Source organism: Vombatus ursinus, unplaced genomic scaffold, assembly GCF_900497805.2.
Source record: "Vombatus ursinus unplaced genomic scaffold, bare-nosed wombat genome assembly UNPS02006779.1, whole genome shotgun sequence".
In the NCBI taxonomy this organism is placed as follows: domain Eukaryota; kingdom Metazoa; phylum Chordata; class Mammalia; order Diprotodontia; family Vombatidae; genus Vombatus; species Vombatus ursinus.
This window is the reverse complement of record NW_020946557.1, coordinates 10,682,810-10,698,828: the sequence shown is the minus strand read 5'-3', so window position 1 is coordinate 10,698,828 and position 16,019 is coordinate 10,682,810. Positions and strand designations below refer to the sequence as shown.

Here is a 16,019-nt window from a genome sequence, read left to right as displayed (position 1 = left end):
TTATATCTCTAAATGCTTACATAAATAAAATAGAAAAAGAGGAGTTCAATGAATTAGGCATGCAACTAAAAAAACTAGAAAAAGAACAAATTAAAATCCTCAATTAAACACCAAATTAGAAATATTGAAAACCAAAGGAAAAATTAATAAAATTTAAATTAAGAAAACTATTGAACTAATAAATAAAACTAAGAGCTGGTATTATGAAAAAACCAATAAAATAGATAAACCTTTGGTTAATTAAATTAAAAAAGAAGAAAACCAAATTACTAGTATCAGGAATGAAAAGGGTGAAGCTACCACCAAGGAAGAGGAAATTAAAACAATAATTAGGAATTATTTTGCCCAACTATATGCCAACAAATTTGATGATCTTAGTGAAATGGATACATATTTACAAAAATATATATTGCCCATAATAACAGAAATGGAAGTAAAATACTGAAATAACCCCATCTCAGAAAAATAAATTGAACAAGGCATTGATGAACTCCCTAGGAAAAAGTCTCCAGGGCCAGATAGATTTACATGCAAATTCTATCAAACATTTAAAGAACAATTATTTCCAATACTATATAGAAGAAGGAGGAGTCTTACCAAATTCTTTTTATGAAACAAATGTGGTGCTGATACCTAAACCAGGAAGAGTCAAAACAGAGAAAGAAAATTATAGACCAATTTCTCTAATGAATACAGATGCAAAGATTTTAAAGAAAATATTAGCAAATAGACTATAGCAACTTACCACAAGAATAATACACTATGACCAGGTAGGATTTACACCAGGAATGCAGGGCTGGTTCCTAATATTTTAGGAAAACGATCAAGACAGTTGAGCATATCCAACACCAAAACTAACAGAAACCACATGATCATCTCAATAGATGCAGAGAAAGCTTTTGAAAAAATACAACACCCATTCCTATTAAAAACACTAGAGAGCATAGGTATAAATGGAGAATTCCTTAAAATAATAAATAGCATCTATCTAAAACTTTCAGCAAGCATAATATGTAATGGGGACAAGCTAGAAGCATTTCCAATAAGATCAGGGGTGAAACAAGGGTGTCCATTATCACCACTGTTAATCAATATCATACTGAAAACATTAGCTGTAGCAATAAGAGGAGAAAAAGAAATTGAAGGTATTAGCATAGGCAAAGAAGAAACAAAGCTATCACTCTTTGCACATGACATGATGCTATACTTAGAGCATCCTAGAGAATCAAGTAAAAAACTACTTGAAATAATAAACAACATTAGCAAAGTTGCAAGCTATAAAATAAATCCACATAAATCATTGGCATTTCTACATATTACGAACAAAGCCCAACAGTAAGAGATAGAAAGAGAAATTCCATTTAAACTTATTGTAGACATTATAAAATATTTAGGAGTCTACCTCCTGAAACAAACTCAGGAACTCTATGAACACAATTACAAAACACTTTTCACACAAATCAAGTCAGATCTAAATAATTGGAAAAACATCAGTTGCTCATGGGTAGGCCAACCTAATATAATAAAAATGACAATTCTGCCTAAGCTAATTTACTTATTCAGTGCCATACCAATGAAACTACCAAGAAATTATTTTATAGCATTAGAAAAAATAAATAACAAGATTCAATTGGAAGAACAAAAGGTCCAGAATACCAAGGGAACTAATGAAAAGAAATGTAGGGCAAGGTGGTCTAGCCATTCCAGATCTTAAATTGTAATATAAAGCAGCAATTATCAAAACTGCTTGGTACTGGCTAAGAAATAGAGTGGTAGATCAGTGGAATACAGTTCAAGACACAGTAGTCAATGACTGTAGTAATCTATTATTTGATAAACCCAAAGACCCCAGCTTCTGGGATAAAAACCACTCTGAAAAAAAACACTAGAAAAACTGGAAAAGAGTATAGCAGAAACTAGGCATAGACCACAATCTCACACCATATACCAAAATAAAGTCAAAATAGGTTCATGATTTAGATATAAAGGCTGATACTATAAGGAAACTGGGAGAGCAAGGAAAAGTTTACCTATCAGATCTATGGAGAACAGAAGAATTCCTGACCAAACAGGAGATAAAGAACATTATGAAAAGCAAAATGGATAATTTTGATTACATTAAATTGAAAAGTTTTTGTGCAAACAAAGCCAATGCAACTAAGATTAGAAGGAAGGCAGGAAATTGGGAAACAATTTTTACAACCAGTCTCTCTGATAAGGGCCTCATTTCTAAAATATATAGAGAATTAAGTTAAATTTACAAGAATATAAGCCATTCCCTAATTGATAAATTGTCAAAGGGTATGACCTGACAGTTCTCAGATGAATAAATTAAAGTCATATATAATCACATGAAAAAATGCTCTAAATCATTATTGTTTAGAGAAGTGCAAGTCAAAACAACTCTGAGGTACCACATCACACTTATCAGATTGGCCAAGATGACAAAAAGGAAAATGATAAATGTTGGAGAAGATGTGGGAAAATTGGAACACACTAGTGCATTGTTGGTGGAGTTGTGAAATGATCCAACCATTTTGGAGAGCAGTTTGGAACTACGCCCAAAGACCTATAAAAATGTGCATATCCTTTGACCCAGCAATAGCACTTCTAGGGCTATATCCCAAAGAGATCATACAAATGGGAAGAGGACCCACATGTACAAAAATATTCATAGCAGCTCTTTTTGTGGTGGCAAAGAATTGGAAATTGAGAGGATGCCCATCAATTGGGAAATGGCTCAGCAAGTTGTGGTATATGAATGTAATGGAATACTATTGTGCTATAAGAAATGATGAACAGACTGACTTCAGAAAACCTGGAAAGGCTTGTATGGTCTGATGCTAAGTGAAGTGAGCATAACCAAGAGAACATTGTACACAATAACAGCCACTTTGTGTGATGACTAATATTGATAAACTTAACCCTTCCCAGCAATACAAGGATCTAAGACATCTCCAGAGGCCTTGTGATGGAAAATGCTCTCCACATCCAAAGAAAGAACTATGGAGGTTGAATTGCTATTTTTTCCTCTTCTGTTGAGTTTTGTTTCCTCTTTCTGATGTTCCTCCTATTGGTTTTAATTTTTACTTACAACATCACTAATGTGAAAATATGTTTAATAGGAATGTAAATGTACAACTATATCAGGTTGTGTGCCATCTTGGAGAGGGTGGGGGGGAGGAAGGGGGAGAAAAATTTTAAACAGAAAAGCATATGGAAGTGATTATTGATAAATCAAAATAAATTAATATAAAAATTAAAAAGTAAAATAAAATAAAATATCACAAAAGCGGGGGGGAACCAAGATGATGGAGTGAAAGCAGGGACTAAACTGAGTTTTCCCCTGAATCTTTTCAAATACCTCTAAAAAGTGACTGAGCAAATTCTAAAGTTGCAGAACTCACAAAGAGACAGAGTGATGCAGATTTCCAGGCCAAGACAACTTGGAAGGTCAACAGGATAGGTCTGTTGCACTGGTCTGAGAGAGGAGCACCTAGCACACAGGGCACAGTGGCAGACCCAGCCTAAGCAAAGCCTGAGCAGGCTTTGGGGGTTGAATCATCAGCAGCAGTGGTGCATTCCATTCCTCTCAGCCCACAGACACCACAGAGACAACTTGGAAGGTCAATGGGAGGGGTCTTTCTGAATTGAGTGAGAAAGAAGTGTAGGCCAGCTCAGGGCTGCAGGGCATGCCGATACAGCCTCTGCAGCAGCAAACCAGAAACAGGCCTTGGGAGTCACTGAATCAGCCACAGTAATGGCAGCAGCAGTACTGTTCCTGGAGCTATTAGCCCATAGACTGAATATTTGAAAGTCACCTATTTAGACTTCTAGAAGCCAAAATGGCAGAGTAAGCAGCAACTTGCTCTCACTCTACCTTATTGACCTTGAAAACCCCAGAGAATATTGCCCCAGGAAAAATCCTGAAATAGAAGAGTCAGAAGAAAGACTAGATACAGTAATCTTTTATCTCCTGAAACTAGAAGGATTAAAAGGAAAGTTCCTTCTTGTTGTGGCTGAAGGGGACCAGTACAGGAAGAGAAGTGTCCCAGCAAGCCAATGGCAACCCCCCACCTCAGCAAAAAAGTATCTAGGACCCTAGCCCCTAGCACAAGAAGCCTGGAACAGTGCCCCCTGTATCCCAGAAGCAGAGATCAATTTTAAAAGTCAGAAAAAAAAGGCAAACAACATGAGCAAGAAGCCACATTGAAAAATAATGACCACAAAGTATCTTAACCACAAGTATCTTGGTGACAGGGAAGATCAAAACACAAAAAGAGGAGAGGATGACAATGTCAATACACCCATATCTGAAACCTCAAAGGGGAATATTAACTGCTCTCAAGCCCAAAAAGTCTTCTTGGAAGAACTCAAAAAGGATTTCAAAAGTCAAATAAGGGAGGTAGAAGAAAAATTGAACAATTCCTTTAAAAATGCAATTGACAGTGGTCAAAAGCAAATCTCTAGTGAGGAGAGAAAGGGAGAAAAGGAGAAAAAAAGCATAAATGGAGGAGAGGGGAATAGGACGGAGAGAAACACACAGATAGTAATCATAAGTGTGAATGAAAATGGGATAAACTCTCCCACAAAATGGAAATAGATAGCAGAATGGATTAAAAACCACAATCCTACAATATGCTGCTTACAAGAAACACATCTGAAACAGAGGGATACACACAGGATAAAAGTAAAAGGCTGGAGTAAAATATATTATGCTTCAACTGAAGTAAAAATACCAGGGGTAGCGATCATGATCTCAGACAAAACAAAAGCAGAAATAGTTCTTATTAAAAGAGATAAGGAAGTGGGGTGGCTAGGTGGCACAGTGGATAAAGCACCAGCCCTGGATTCAGGAGTACTTGAGTTCAGATCTGGCCTCAGACACATAACACTTACTAGCTGTGTGACTCTGGGCAAGTCACTTAACCATATTGCCTAACTAAATCAAAAGAGAGAGAGAGAGAGAGATAAGGAAGGAAACTACATCCTGCTAAAGAACAGCATAAATAATGAAGTAATACCATTACAAAACATATATGCACCAAGAGGTATAGCATCCAAATTCTTAGGGAAGACAATCAGGGAGTTACAGGAAGAAATAGACAGCAAACTATACTGTTGTGGGACCCCAACCTCCCCCTCTTTGAACTAGATAAATCTAACCACAAAATAAACAAGAAAGAAGTTAAGGAGATGAATATAATTTTTAAAAAGTTAGATATGGTAGACCTGTGGAGAAAATTGAATGGGGATAGAAAGGAATACACTATTTTCTCAGTGGGACATGGCACCTACACACACACACACACACACACACACACACACAAAATACTAGGGCATAAAAACCTCACAATCCAAGCAGAAAGGAAGAAATATTAAATGCATCCTTTTCAGAACATGATGCAATAAAATTTTATTTAATAAAGAGCTATGGAAAGATAGACAAAAATTAATTCAAAACTCAATAATTTAAGCCTAAAGAATAATGGTTCAAACAACAAATCATAGAAACAATCAATAACTTCATCCAAGAGAATGACAATAATGGGACAACATACCAGAATGTATGGGATGCAGCAAAAGCAGTTCTTAGGGGAAGCTTTACATCTCTCAAGGTTTACGTGAATAAAATAGAGAAATAGATGATCAATGAATTGGCCATAAAACAAAAGAAAAACTAGAAAAAGAACAAATTAAAAATCCCCAATTAAATACCAAATTAGAAATGCTAAAAATTGAAGGAGAGATTAATAAAATTAAAATTAAGAAAACTATTGAACTAATAAATAAAAGTAAGAGCTGGTTTTATGAAAAAACAATAAAATAGGTAAATATTTGGTTAAATAAATTTAAAAAAGAAGAGAACCAAATTATTAGTATCAAAAATGAAAAGAGTATGTTCACAACCAATGAAGAAGAAATGAAAACAATAATTAGGAACTATTTTGCCCAACTGTATGCCAATAAATTTGACAATCTTAGTGAAATGGATTATATTACAAAAATATAAATTGCCCAGATTAACAGAAGGGGAAGTAAAATTCTTAAATAATCCCACATCAGAAAAAGAAATTGAACAAGCCATCAATGAATTCCCTAGTAAAAAATCTCTAGGGCCAGATGGATTTACAAATGAATTCTATCAAACATTTAAAGAACAATTAATTCTAATATTATATAGACTATTTGGGAACATAGGTGAAGAAGGAGTCTTGCCAAATTATTTTTATCATGCTGATAGCTAAACCTAGAAGAGCCAAAACAGAGAAAAAATTACAGACCAATTTCCCTTTAGCAATAAGAAAAGAAAAAGAAATTGAAGGTATCAGAACAGGTAAAGAAGAAACAAAACTATCACTCTTTGAAGATTATATGATGATACCCTTAGAGGATCAAGTAAAAAACTACTTGAAATAATAAACAACTTTAGCAAAGTTGTAGAATATAAAATAAACACACATAAATCATTGACATTTCTATATATTACCAACAAAGCCCAATAGCAAGAGATAGAATAAGAAATTCCATTTCAAGGTACTGTAGACATTATAAAATATTTAGGAATCTACCTGCTGAAACAAATCCAAGAACTGTATGAACACAATTACAAAACACTCTTCACACAAAATTACAAAACACACTTCAGATCTAAATTATTGGAAAAAACATCAGTTGCTCATGGGTAAGCTGAGTTAATATAATAAAAATGACAATTCTACCTAAATTAATTTACTTATTCAGTGCCACACCAACCAAATTACCAAAAATTATTTTATAGATCTAGAAAAAAATAACAACAAGATTTATCTGAACCTTTTGGTCCAGAATATCAAGGGAACTGATGAAAAGAAATGCTAGGGAAGGTGACCTAGCCATACCAGATCTTAAACTGTATTACAAAACAGCAATCATCAAAACTACTTGGTACTGGGTAAGAAATAGAGTGGTGGATCAGTGGAATAAGTTAGGTACACAAGACACAGTAATCAATGACTATAATAATCTACTATTTGATAAACCCAAAGACCCCAGATTCTTGGATAAGAACTCAGTATTTGACAAAAACTTCTGGGAAAAGTGGAAAATAGTATGGCAGAAATGAGGCATAGACCAAAGTCTTACACCCTATACCAAAATAAAGTCAAAATGTGTACACAATTTAGATATAAGGGCTGATACTATAAGCAAAGTGGAAGGGCAAGGAATAGTTTACCTGTCAGTTTTATGGAGAACAGAAGAATTTTTGACCAAACAAGATGTAGAGAACATTATGAAATGCAAAATAAATCATTTTCAATTACATTAAATTTAAAGGTTTTTGTACAAACAAAGCCAACACAACCAAGATTAGAAGAGAAGCAAAAAACTGGGAAATAATTTTTCCAACCAGTCTCTCTGATAAGGGCCTCATTTCTAAAATAGATAGAAAACTGAGTCAAATTTATAAAAAATACAAGTCATTACTCTATTGATAAATAGTCAAAGGATATGAACAGGCAGTTTTTAGATGAAGAAATTAAAGCTATCTATAGTCATATGAAAAAAATGCTCTAAATCACTATTGATTTAAGAAATGCAAATCAAAACAACTCTGAGGTACCACATTGCACTTATCAGATTGGCCAACATGACAAAACAGGAAAATGATAAATGTTGGAGAAGATGTGGGAAAATTGGAACATTAATGCATTTTTGGTTGAGTTGTGAACTGATCCAACCATTTTGGAGATCAATTTGGAACTACACTCAAAGACCTATAAAAATGTGCATACCCTTTCACCTAGCAATACCACTTCCATGGCTGTATCCCAAAGAGACCATAAAAGTGGGGGAAACCCACATGTACAAAAATATTTATAGCAGCTCTTTCTGTAGTGGCCAAGAATTGGAAATTGAGGCAATGCCCATCAATTGGGGAATAGCTGAACAAGTTGTGGTATATGAATGTAACGGAATACTATTGTGCTATAAGAAATGATTAGCAAGTGGACTTCAGAAAAATGTGGAAAGATTTGTATGAACTAATGCTGAGTGAGGTGAGCAGAACCAGGAAAACATTCTACATGGTAAAAGCCATGTTGCATGATGACTAACTTTGATAGACTTAGCTCTTCACAGCAATTCAAGGATCAAAGACATCTCCAAAAGTCTCAAGCTGGAAAATGGCATCCACATCCAGAGAAAGAATTATGGAGTTTGAATGCAGATCAAAGCATACTATTTATTTTTTTTTTGTCTGTTTTGTTTTGTTTCTTGTTTCTTGTGATTCTTCCTATTGGTTTGAATTCTTCTTTACAACATGACTATTGTTAAAATATGTTTAAAAGGAATGCATATGTAGAGCCTATATCAGATTGCATGCTGTCTTGGGGAGGGAGGGAGGAAGGTGGGGGAGAAAATTTAAAATTCAAAAGCTTATGGAAGTGAATGTTGAAAATTAAAAATAAATTAATAAAATAAAAAAGAATCCAAAAAATAAAAATAAATAAAATGGGGATAATTATAACAAAAAAGTCACAAAAATTGTATTTTATCTGCAATCACTTGGCTATTATCACATGTCAAAATTCCATAGGACTTTGACATGTTTACTATAAATTTAAATGTTGATAGTAAGATATCAAAATGAGGAGTTTAATGGTATAATCCCATTATCATTATCATCACCCATTGTTCAATTTGCAACTAGGTAGTGCCATGTATAAAGCTCTAGATCTAGTTAGGAAGACCTGAGTTCAAATCCAGTCCCAGAAATTTACTAGTTAAGTGTCTTGGGCAAGTCATTTAATCCCTGTTTGTCTCAGTTTGCTAATATGACTTTTTGCTAGAATGGTAGAATGAGAACTGATATACATAAATTTATGGTTTTCAGTTCAGATTATAAGAAAATGGCAGCAAGAGGAAAATGGGGACAATGATGGTACCTACCCCCCAAGGGTTGTTGTAAGGATCAAGTAAGATAAAATGTAATAGTATTTTTAAAGCACTTAGCACAGTGCCTGGTCCACAGTAGGCACTATGTAATTATTAGCTATTTTTATCATAACTATTGTTGTTGCTATTCAATGAATCTATTAATTGTATCACTCATGATCAGTGTTAGAAGTACCTGTCTTAGAGGAAGAAAAGCTCAGTTTAAGTCTGCTCTGATACTTGCTAGTTGTGTTATTTTGGCCAAGTCACTTATGCTTACTGGGTGTTGTTTCTGTCATCTAAGTTTATATCTACAATCCATTAATCAATAAATATTTCTTAAATGCCTCCTATGTCCCAGGCACTGTGCCAGTCACTGTTCCACTATCTAGATTTACAAAGACAAAAATTAAATTGCCCCTGCCCTAAAGGATCTTACATTCTATTAATATTAATTATATAATAAATGACATTAAGGTAATTGAATAGTGCTATTCTATTCTCAAAAACTGCCCCCTAGGAAGCTTTAGTGGGAGAACAGTAGTAGGTTTGCTATTTCTTTATGTTCAGAGATTGGTTTATTTTTCCATTACAAAGAAAAAAAAGTTCTCATTATGAAATATTCGCTTGAGGGCAATACATTTAATGATAAAAATATTTTTGTTCAGAATTCAGAAAAAATGTTTTGAAGCTTTATAATATTTCACCTGGGCCTGTCTTACCAATAGGTTAGATCAAAACATTAGGAAGGTTAACCTGCCTTTTAAAAAAAAGTGGCACCTCTCTTTTCAGCACACACAGTCCTTTATTGCCTGAAATTCTACTATTAAAGATTCATTTCTCTTCCTACCACCCCCTTCACTACCTGTCAAAAATCCATATACCATTAGGATAGAAAATGCTAGGTCTTATAAGTCATTTATACCTCAACATGAATTAATGTATCAGATCCTATCCATTGAAATGGTTCTATTGTGGGTAGGGAATTACATGTGAGAGCTGGTACTCTAGAAGACAGAGAAAAAAAGGTGAATAGAGATGAGATTGGGTGTCCTGAAGACAAAATTTGCCTACATCCCAATTTTGTATAAGCCTGCCACTATTAAAAGCAAGGCCATGTTGGCATGATCAAAGTCAAAAGAGACTCTAGTGTAGTTAGTCATTAGTATATTTAGGCATTTGTTTCAGAGAATCACTATAGAGAAGTAAAGGATAAATGAAAATATTATTTACTTATAACCTGGACTGAAAACCATGGATTTATGCATATTAATCCTTTTCATTCTACCATCCTATCAAAAAAAAAAATAAGGAGCTAGTAATGCGATTACCATACTTGATATACACAGTGATAGAAATGAAAATTATTTACTCAAGAAACTGTGATTCTTATCAATGTTACATGTTTTTTATATTTTGAAATTTTTATATATTTGTTTGGACTAAGAATGGTATTCTATATCCCCTTCTGTATTATTCTAATGATCTATATCCATATATTCTAGGAGTCCAAGATGCTGGGTTTTAAAAAAATATCACAGAAGAAAGACAAGCTACTCAATCAATAATTGGGTGATTAGGCAGCATAATGAATCTAGAATCAGGATTAACTAGTTAATGAGTTAAAATTTGGCTTCAAACACTTGCTATGAGACACATGTCAAATAATGTAACTTGTCTGCCTCAGTTTCCCTAATTGTAAGATAGATATAATATGACAACTATTTCCTAGGATTTATGTGAGAACCCAGTGAGAATATTTCTGAAGAGTTTTGTAAACCTTAAAGTGCTATGTACATCCTGGCTAGTAATAATATTTATTACCAAAAATTAAAATTGGAAAGGATATTAAAATGTTTGTAAATGTTGTTTCTTCCTAGATTCCTATCAACATAGAACCCTAGAGAGGGAAGAAATATCAGAAGTGATGATGATGATGATGATGATGATGATGATGATGGTGGTGGTGGTGGTAGTGGTGGTGATAATGATGATGATAAAGTGATATTTGTGACTCATGAATGAAATCAGATATTACTGCACAATAAGAATGTGCAGAAATTAGAAAAGATTTGAAACTATTATATGGACTGATGTAGTGCCAAGAAAATATATATAGTATATTCAATGATGTAAATAGAAGGAACAAAAAAAAAGAATATGAGTAATTCTCTCACACCATCCTCCTCATCTCCCTCTCAATACCAACTCAATGTCGGTCTATCCCCTAAGAACTTAGGCTACAGATTGGTAACTTTATATTTTACATTGACCAGAAACAGAATTCCACTTCATTTCCCAGCTGCTATATCTCTCAGTGTGTCAGCCCACCCACCCCTATTTCCAGCTCCCTTTCATGTGTTGTTTTGGTACCCTAAAAATGTAAATTTCTTGAGGTCAGGACTGTTATTTGCAGGCATTTATATCCTCAGTACTTGACAAAGTACCTGCCACAGAGTAAGCATTTAACAAATGTTTATCTCATCATAATTATAACCTTAGTACTAGAGAAGAGTTGGGAAAATGGTCCTGCCCCTTTCCCCTTCCACTTCTTAGAAATAGGGGACTATAGGTGTGTAACATTAAATGTATCAATCAGCAAGTTTTTTCTATTTTAGGAACTATGCTTAGGAACATTGGGAAAATAATGATAAAAAATGAAACGACTCTTCCCCTCAAGGAGCTTACATTCTATTAGGAAAGACAATATATATGTAAATATTTAGATAAATAAATAAGTGTGTGTGTGTGTGTGTGTGTAATGTATATGTATGCAATATGTGCATATGTATATGTATATATGTATGTATATACATTTATGCACATACATGTCACACACAGAGAGACATATATAATGTTTGGGTAGAGCTACTAGAAGTTGCTCAAATCAAAAATGTCTTCCCTTCTCTGGGCATTAGTTACCTCCAGTTCCTTCAAAAAAATGGTTGACATCAAGGACCTTTAGTATACAGGTTACTCTCTTCTGGACTTTCTTCAGCATCTCCTTCCTAAAATATGATGTCATAAAGTGAATCTAAGATTCTAAGTGTGGTCTGACTAGGGTAGACCTTCTTATTCCTGTAAGCTTCATCTATTTTAATGTAATCCATTATCACATTTTTTTGTTTCCATATCACACTTCTTTTTTTTTGACAAAGATTTCTTGCCACCTAGAATTCTGATGCCAACTTTTTAAACCATATTGTAAAGCTTCACATTTATCTCTTTGCCCATTGTTCTTGTCTGTCAGGATCATTTTTGAAGCTGATGTTGTTATCCAGTGTGTTGTCTGTCTCTCCTAGTTTTGTATCATCTGAAAATTTGGTAAAGGTGTCATTTATACCTTTTTCCAAGTCTTTGATTAAAAAGTATAATCTAGCATTTGATCCTCACAATGACCTTGTGAGGTAGGTACTATTATTATCCACATTTTACGTTCAAACTCATTTAATCTTACTCATGTTCTTGTACAATCATTCAGTAATGTCCCACTCTTTATAACCCCACACACTTATTGTCCATGAGGTTTTCTTGGCAGAGATACTAGAGTGGTTTACCATTTCTTCATCCAATCTATCCCCATTTTACAGATGAGGAGTGGAGGGTAACATGGTTAAGTGACTTGCCCATGGTCACGTAGCTAGCAAATATCAAAGTCTGGATTTGAACTCAGATCTTCCAAAATCCAGGCCAGTGTTCTCTTCACTGTGCCATCTAGCTGACCTTAATCTAACCTGTATTATAACAGAAATCATCTGCATAAAATCTAGAAAAGTTGTCATTAAGTCTCCTTATGCTATGCTGATATATTCTCTACTGCTTCATTCTCTCTTTTTTCCTTTATTTTTCCCAATCCTCTTTCTCCCCACAGCGGCCCATTCCACTTTTGGATGGTTCTAATTATTAGTTTTTTTCTTTATCTTAGCCAAATTCTCCTTCTATATATCTTCCACATTTTACTCTTAGTTGTACCTTATGAGTCAATTAAAAATATTTACTCTATCTACCACATAAGACCTCTTCAAAAGCTTGCAGACAGTTATCCTGACCACCTTATGTCATCTCTCTTCTAGGATGAATGATAATTCCTCCAAGTGTTACTCATAACTTACAGCTAAACATTCCCTAACTACCCTACTTGCATGTCTTTGGATATACTTCAGTTTGTCGATGTCCTTCCTCAAATGGAGCATCCCTAGCTAAACACAATAATGAAGATGTATTCTAATAATGAGAGAGGAGAATGGGCTCCAACTGTTACCAATGTAAGCACTGGATTTCCATTAATGCAGCCTAATATTACATTAACACTTTTGGCTGCCTTGTAACACTGTTATGGATTGCTCTCAGATTTTGCCAAAGATGTTAAAGTGTTTTTCATGTGAACTATGTATCCATAAATCCCTCACTCTTTATTATCCAATTGAGGAATGATTTTTTGAGTGAATTACTATAGTCTGACAAGAACTTATTTGAAGTTTTTGAATTAATATTAATTAATGATATTGATAAATAGTTGTGCTTCTCTGTTTTGTTTTTATTAGGACAAATTTTTTCTCATAAAAGCATTTCATTAAAGTAATTTCTACATCAGCTTTTGATTTTTTTTGTAATATGGGTGCTAATTATTTTTGAAATGCTTGATAGTCTCCCATAAACCCATCATAACCAGGGATGTTAGTTTCATTTTTGTTTCCATTTTTTTCCTCCTTTTCCCCTTAGGTAATTCCTACTTGAAATCTCTATTTGGTCTTCTATTAGTCTGAATATTTTATTTTTTCTGAAAGTATTCTCCTGTTTCTTTTGTGTTCTCAATTTTGTTAGCATATAAGTATGTATAATGGGTTTTGCTCTTTTTATATCTTTGACCTTTCTTGTGATTCCACAAGAATGTGTTTATTTGCTGTTTGATTAATTTGATTTTCCTGCCCTCTTCATTTTCATCAGATTGAGTAAAGGTTTTTCAATTAAGCCTTTTCACAAAACCAGTGTTTGGTTTTATATCTCATTCCTAGAGTTTTTATTTTGCTTGTAGTTAGCCTACTTTTCTCCTAATTTTTGTATACCCTCAGTTATACTTCTTTCAGATTTGATTATTTGTTGGTTTTCTATTTTTAATGAACATTCATTTAATTAAATCTCTGTTTTTCTCTTTATTAATAGGTGTTTGTAGGAACCTGATTTTCCCCCTAAGGACTACATTAGCTGCATACTAGAAATTTTACTCTGTTTCATCATCATGATTTTTGTTAGCATGATTGTCAGTTTTGGGGGAGTCAAGATGGCAAAGTCACAAGTAAGTCACTATCACCTTTCTTTATTGACCTCTAAAAGCCCAGAAAATAGCACCCTGGGGAAAAAAAAACCTGAAACAGCTGAGCCAGCAGAAAGCCAGGTTGCAGCAGTTCTGAAGCCCAGGAAGTTTGAGGCATTAACAGGAAAGGCCCCTCTCACTCTGGGGGAGGGGAAGTGGTACAGGACAGAAAGCATCCTGGCAAGCCAGTAGCAAGCCCCACCTCAGCAAAACGGAAGGAGATCCTGAGTCCCAGGGTGGTGGAGCAGGCAAGCCAACACCAAGAACCCCCAAGTGACTTAGCACAGGCAAGGGAACTGCTAAATATCAGCTCAGAAAATTACCATGTGCACAGGCATTCTCCAGCAGCCAAATATTTGAATGTTTTAAAGAAGTCTGGGTGAGCAGGCATCCTCCAGGGACCAGACTCCTCACTGCCATCCCAGGAGCTGCAGTGCAGTTGAACCCAGCTCAGCACCAGGTAAGCTGCCAGACCCCTACAGCCTCCAGCTTCCAGCATTTAAGGCCATAGCACACAAAGCCAGTGACCAGATCCTAGGCTCCCAGAACAAGAAGCTTGGGTCAGTGCCCCCTACACTCCAGCAGGAGAGCTCAACTTTAAAAGCCAGAATACTGGCAAACATTAAGAGCAGAAAGAAGAAATGGACAATGATCATAGATGCTTATTATGGGGACAGAAAAGATCAAGGCACACGTTCAGAAGAGGACAACATTGTCAATATACCTACACCTGAAACCTCAAAGGGAAATATGAACTAGTCTCAAGTCCAAAAAGCCTTCTTTTTTTAATTACATTTTATTTTCAGTTATGAATTCTTTCTCACCTCCACTTCCTTCCTCCCTGAAAAACCAAGGAAAACAAAACCATATTACAAACATGTAGAGTCAAACAAAACAAATTTCTGCATTGGTCACATTAAAAAGAAAAAAAAAAGAATTTTGCCTCTATCTCCATATTGAGTCCATTACCTCCCTTTTTGGAGGTGAATAGCATTGTTTTATCCTGTGTCCTCTGGCATTGCGGTCTGTTGATGGTATTGATCAAAGTTTCTAAGTCTGACAGAATTGGTTGTCTTTATATTATTGTTTGTTATTGTATAAATTGTTCTTCTGGTGCTGCTCACTTCACCTTGCAGTAGTTCACAGAAGTCTTGCCCAGTTTCTCTGCATCCATCATTGGTTGATTTCTAAAGAACTTCTACCACCTGTATGTAGTTTAGGGCCACTGGAAACCTGATGGAAGCTGCTCTATTAACTCTGCTCTTTTTTAAAAGTTATTTCATTAGCCATTTATATTAAAAAAAAAGGAGGGAAGAGGTGCAGACATGGATGCTGGCCATCCCCTATTGGTAATAGAGCTCCAGGTTCATTCCATCATGAATTTCATAGTCCCCCAGGGTCACATGGTCCTTGGACACCGAGTACCACTTCTTCAGGATGATCTTATTCCAATGAGTGCCCATCTGAGCCTCAATCAGCTTCTTCAGGTCCCCTATGGAGTCTTCAGGGTTGCACTTCACACAGACCTTCTAGCCCAGTCTGCCATTACACACAACCTAGATCATGGTTCCCAGGCACCCTCAGCCACAAGCAGCTGCAGCTACAGCCTCACTGTGCATGCATTCTCCCAAAAATCCTTCTTGAAAGAGCTCAAGAAGGATTTTAATAGTCACATAAAAGGTAGAAGAAAAATTAGGAAAGGAAATGAGAGGTTTGCAAGAGAGAGTCAATAGCTTGGAAAAGGAAGGACAAAAATTGATTGTAGAAAACAAGTCTTTGAAAAATACAA

General features: G+C 34.9%; 1 protein-coding gene across 1 annotated transcript; it reads right to left on the bottom strand.

Moving 5' to 3' along the window:
* Positions 1 to 15,573: 15,573 nt before the first annotated feature.
* LOC114033073 (ubiquitin-like protein 5) lies at positions 15,574 to 15,795 on the bottom strand. The gene is given in 1 exon segment (XM_027848530.1): positions 15,574 to 15,795. A coding segment is annotated over 1 exon segment (222 nt).
* Positions 15,796 to 16,019: the final 224 nt, after the last annotated feature.